Here is a 5,369-nt window from a genome sequence, read left to right as displayed (position 1 = left end):
CTGGTTACACCAGTAATCCAATTTTTATGACTTCTAATTGGTGTTTAGAAATTGATAATTTATATTTGTTTTTGTAGAAATGCGATAGATCAATGCAAAATGACAAAAGTAGTGTATTTATTTTATCACTTAGATTCCATCCGATAGAGATTCCATCACTATATGTGCTTAATCGAAGCAGATTTCTATTGCCCATTGTGTTGATCAGCTTTCATCCGTGTAAAAAAACACGGATGCATTTTTTAAACTGAATAAATAACTTTTCCACCGGTTTGAATGAAAAAAAGAAGGAAAAGCAATGCATATAAAATCTTGTAACTTCAGCAAAATTAATGGAGTTATGAGTCAAAATCAAATTAAAGTCACAGAGAAGCCTTGCTCCGTTCTTGAATGGGCAACGTAACTCACTAAGAGCAGAGAAGGAAGGCAGCCGAAAAGCCCACACGATGCAAATAGGTTGGAAAGGTTAACTGAACAAATTTGAACAGGCCATGAAACCGATTACTGAAACGTTGTATAATTACGGTGCCCTGCTAAATTTTCACTATTAATCAAGGCGGTCTAGCCGCCGCCACGGTTTACAGACTCCGGGGACACCCGTCCCTTTCCAGACGCGCCTCCGCCCCCTATCATTCTTGCATCCCTGGTCCAGACCTGAGTCATTCACCCCCTCATCCCCTCTCATTTCTGATTCCTCCCTCTCGTCCGTTGAATGGTCAGCACCTCTTTTCTGCAGAGATGAGTTTTGCGAAGCTAGCGATGATACTGTTCCCAATGAGTTTCTAGATTAATTGAATCGGGACGTGCATAAACAGCTAATGTCCATTATTCCAGTCTTAAGTTTTTTTGGAGTTCATAATATTTTTTAAGAAATAATACAACCATAAAAGTGATGAAAGAATTCGTTTTGGAATTGAGGAAACCCAAAGACGAGTTTAAACGCCACTTCCGTGGTTGCAACAAACTCCGAAAAGTGTTATGAACTCAAAAAAACTCAAGACTGAAAAATGGACATTAGCGGTTTTCGCACTTCCCGGTTCAATTGTGTTCGTATAAAACAGAAGACGTAAACGTAGTGCTTTATTCATGGCCTGGTCTAAGGGCACTATAACTAAAGTAATTCCATGATGACAGATATTTGGAAATATTTTATACAGGCATGCTATTAAAAATTTCGAAGCAAGAGTGGTCATGTAAAAAACCTAAATCTATGATAATGTCATGTTTGGTGTGTTTTATGCGTTCTTTTTGTTCGTTATATGTCTGATTTGTTTGGTGTGTTCACGTGATCTTTTCTTGAAAATGTCTTTATTTGCTCAGTAAAAATTGTAAAAAGCTGCCAATGGGTGATATACTAGTATAGTAAAAGTCTCTTTACATCTATTGTGTTTTAAGTAAGACGTGAAGAAAAAATATCATAATTTAAGAAAATCTATAAAAGTGTAGAAAATTAATAATACACCATGGAATCTGAAGCGGTAAAGTGCGCCTTCATTCTGCTGAGTTGACTTCCAAACATACAGCAAGAGTGATGACATAAAAGTAGTGCCCATCAACACCTTGAGAGTACTTATGATAGTATACGCACTTCAAACACTTTACGTACTCTTTCTTTTGTTTTTTTTCGACTTATCTTTAAACTTACATTAGTATGTTGAATCAGTGGCGAGGCGTGAATGATCGATATCGATATTTCTGCATTAGAAGATATGGCAAAGAATCGATTATTAAGGTGTTCATTGCGAACACCCTGTTTATCCATCCTTTTTCCATAGGTTTAAATGGCACATCAATCGATTTATCGCAAAGCACGCCACGCCACGCCCCTGGTTTGAATGGAGGTAGTAGTATTGCTGCGGCACCGCTCTAAAGTAAACGCGAATTTCACCACTACTATACTATTCCTTTTTCCAAAATTCGTTCTCAAAAGCCTCTTCCCTGACGGCAAATATTTCACATGTATTACGGGACAGTAATTCTAATGCATTTGTTTTAATAATTTCAACAATTTCCTTTTTCCTGTATCCTCCTCTCTAAGTACAAGTAACTAATGGACTCTCCTAATTGGTTTAACACTAAGTTGAAGCAATCTATGAATAAATATATTGCTAAATTAATATACAATAAATCTTACATAAATATCTATACTTTACTCAAGGAATACAAGATAGTCAAGTATCACTTTTAAAGCAAATGTCAATAATAGTGAATACCCTTTATGCAATACAATTCCGTGCATTTCAACTAATTTCTAAGTTAACCTAAGTTTAGCCATAGTTGTCTGCCGTATATGAATGACGTCGGACATTTAAGATATAGGAAGGAGTTAAGGAGGTATATCTAACGAGAGAGGAGGAGGGAGATCAAATTTAACGTAAGATAAGGATGAAAACACGAGATAATTGAAAATTTTAGATCAAGTTAAAGAAAAATAATGAGAAAAAGAAAAAAAAATTAAAATTTACTGCATTTTGCTGAATTGGAAGCGAGAGGGAAGGTTACGTTTAACCTGGGGCAACTTTTAGAGGAAGGGAGCATGGTGGTATCTATAAGATGTCAGCGGACTGATTGCTGAAATTGATAGACAAACTATAGACAAAGAGGACAAAAGGGATATGAAGGGACTCTAGTGCTGGATGCGGGTGGTTGGAATGGACAAGGTAAGTAGGTAGTAGACCAACTAACGGCAACCCACGACAGACCCTAGGGTTAGTTCATCATTTACGCGCATAGTTTATAAGCACCACCCACTGCAACCAATAAGATTGCTTCATACTCGTTCTGTTCATACTACTTCTTTGTCTATCAATTTCAACAATCAGCCCGTTGACGAAGATGAAAAGGAGTCAAAAATTAAGTATTTCGTTGATGGTCGTCCCCGAGATGAAAAAGAAGGTCGCAAATACGTTCTATAGTTTGGATCAAAACTAGGAGAAATTGAAACGCTCATACAAAACACTTTTGAGTCGAGTTGATCTTCGCACTGAGACAGTTTGAATTTTTCTCTTTTTTATTTTGTTTAATGCTTTGAATGTTTCATTCATAGGGCAAGAGACCCGAGATTGACCTTTCCTACAATTTTATCGACGAATTAGTTTCCCTAAATACCCTCCCACTTACTTCTTCTTAGATTTTGATGCCCCAATATTTGCTAACGTGACTTTGAAGTGACAAAATGATCAAGAGAAGGAAAGTCAAGAGACAAATTATTACTGTGAAAGTTGGATATGAAAAAGAAAATTGCAAGGTCAAAAATTGAGGCAATTGGTCAGTTTATCATTGTATTAACGACTCTGTTATCACTTTCAAACAAGACAATACCTCTTCGATCATAGTTCACATATTACAGCTAGCCAAATTTCCTCCATGGTTTGTTTGGCTTATTCTTCTTCCGAATGATAGTTCTTCGTGTCGTCATATTCGCAGAGGCGTTCATGTCCACTATCGAGCTAACTGTGGTCGTTTTGCTCGTAGGTGACGTATTGAAGGAGTTCTCCGTCTCTTCCATGATAGTGGATTCTCCGTCGGTCGGCGGGATCCTCGCAGAGAACTCCTTTCTTGGCGTCTTTGTGAACGAATCAAGCTCGGGAGCGCTTGAAGTATTGAGGAAGGTATCATTGACGCTTAAATCGACGATATCGTGGAGATACTTGCGCGCGCAATGCTGCAGGGTTCTCCATCGAAAGTAACGTCGAGCATAGTGAGGGGCGAGCTCGCATTTGCACTGGAGGAATACGAGTTTAAGGCCCACTTTGCAGCTACCTCGAAGAATTAAGCGAGGAACTTTCTTGTGATGCTCCTGGTAGAGGCTATTCACGAGTTCACAAGACTCGTGGCAGTTGTTGTTGGTCAGCTCAAAAGTGGGGTTTTTAGGACAACTGAGCGGTGTGAACTGTTGACAGCCATCGTGTGCCATTGAAAATCGCAGTTGTTTGTGCTAGAATTCAGACCAGAAGGTACAAGGGAAATTAAATTGGGTAAGAATACAATATATAGTTGCATGCCTCCACAGAAAAAAATGACTTCTCTAAGTTTTGCATTGCCACAATGAAGGATCGACGTTGTCAAAATAAAACAAAAGCTCACATTAACCCAAAAGTGCAAAAATAAACAGCTTATTGATACAGAGGGGACCTTCGTAATAAAGGAATGGAAAAAAGAGAAAAAATGGCGAGAGTCTGATGTTCAATGCCGGATGCCCTCGTTCGGGTACACATAAATGGTCAATACCCATCTAGACTTTAATTGTAAAATAAGATAAATGCAATTTTTATTTTGTATATCTTGAAAATGATCAAGTATAATATGATGATAAAACTTCGACTCGTGTCGACTTGTTTTTGATAGAAAATAGCTTTCCTCGCTCAAAATTTTTTTTGAAATAACTGTCAACCCTCAAAATTCAACCCCACGTCAAAAACACATCTCACAATTTAAATCAGAAAATAAAAGTAATTTCATGATTCTAAACATACCAGCTCAGCAATGTTTGTTTTTCGGATCTTTATCCTTCCACTTTCAGCCTGTGATACTGTTTGTGCAAGTAATATTAGGTCGAACAATAACATACATTCCTTAATGCTCGTCATCTTGGGCATTTCCCATTTTTGTTCATTTAAGAAGAATGAAAAGAGAAAATAAACACAATTAAGTTAGGAAATTGTTTAGGTTACCACGTGTCCCTCTTCTGGCTCGATGCCTTACTTGATAATCTGTAATCAACTGACGGACATAACCGTATCAGCTCTTGAACTGTACTTGACTTTTGAAAAAAAAAAAAAAAAAAAAAAAAAAAAAAAAAAAAAAAAAAATCCCTATCAGATTAACACGAGACACTCAAGAGCCGTGGGCATGGGACAAGAGCGTCGTGGACAAGGCTCATGAGTTAATGCATCTGATCGTCACCCGTGATTGGCTCCGACGTCACTGCTGACGTCACTGATGCTTTTTAATTCTCATTCATTCTTACGGCCCTCAACTAACGAGCACACCCCTTCTTTTCTACCTGCCTCCAGTTCCGTTTAGCAGAAATACTTCTAATTGCTTGTCCATTAAAAATATAATTCATGACATGAATCCTGTAGCATTGCAAAACCAGTTAGTTTTTTTTCATTCCCTCTTTCTTTCTTTCTTCCTTTCAAATTAGACTGAGAATTGGTCACACAAATTTTTCCCATAGCTATTTGATGACCCAATCAAACCGCCCTGCTTGTACTTCTTGTCCAAATTCCCCTTTAACAGTAGATCACGTTCTAATAAGTTGCCCACTTTATAAAGAAATCCGAAAACGTTTTTTAAATGGCCTTAGATGCTAAAGCACCGCTTTAAAATAGACTTATCTTACTACTACTACTTTCTTTCATTTTTGT

The 5,369-nt window shown here is 37.5% G+C and overlaps 1 protein-coding gene across 1 annotated transcript; it reads right to left on the bottom strand.

Annotated features, from left to right (window-relative positions):
• Positions 1-3,126: 3,126 nt before the first annotated feature.
• On the bottom strand, positions 3,127-4,735 carry LOC109033646 (uncharacterized). Its single transcript, XM_072296734.1, has 2 exons — positions 4,476-4,735; positions 3,127-3,937 (listed from the first exon to the last, which is right to left on the bottom strand). The coding sequence occupies exons 1-2, from the start codon at positions 4,596-4,598 to the stop codon at positions 3,350-3,352; spliced, it is 711 nt and encodes a 236-aa protein (XP_072152835.1). The 5' UTR covers positions 4,599-4,735; the 3' UTR covers positions 3,127-3,349.
• Positions 4,736-5,369: the final 634 nt, after the last annotated feature.

Source organism: Bemisia tabaci, chromosome 2, assembly GCF_918797505.1.
Source record: "Bemisia tabaci chromosome 2, PGI_BMITA_v3".
Classification (NCBI taxonomy): domain Eukaryota; kingdom Metazoa; phylum Arthropoda; class Insecta; order Hemiptera; family Aleyrodidae; genus Bemisia; species Bemisia tabaci.
The sequence above is the reverse complement of the archived record's forward strand: the minus strand, read 5'-3'. Positions and strand labels throughout refer to the sequence as shown.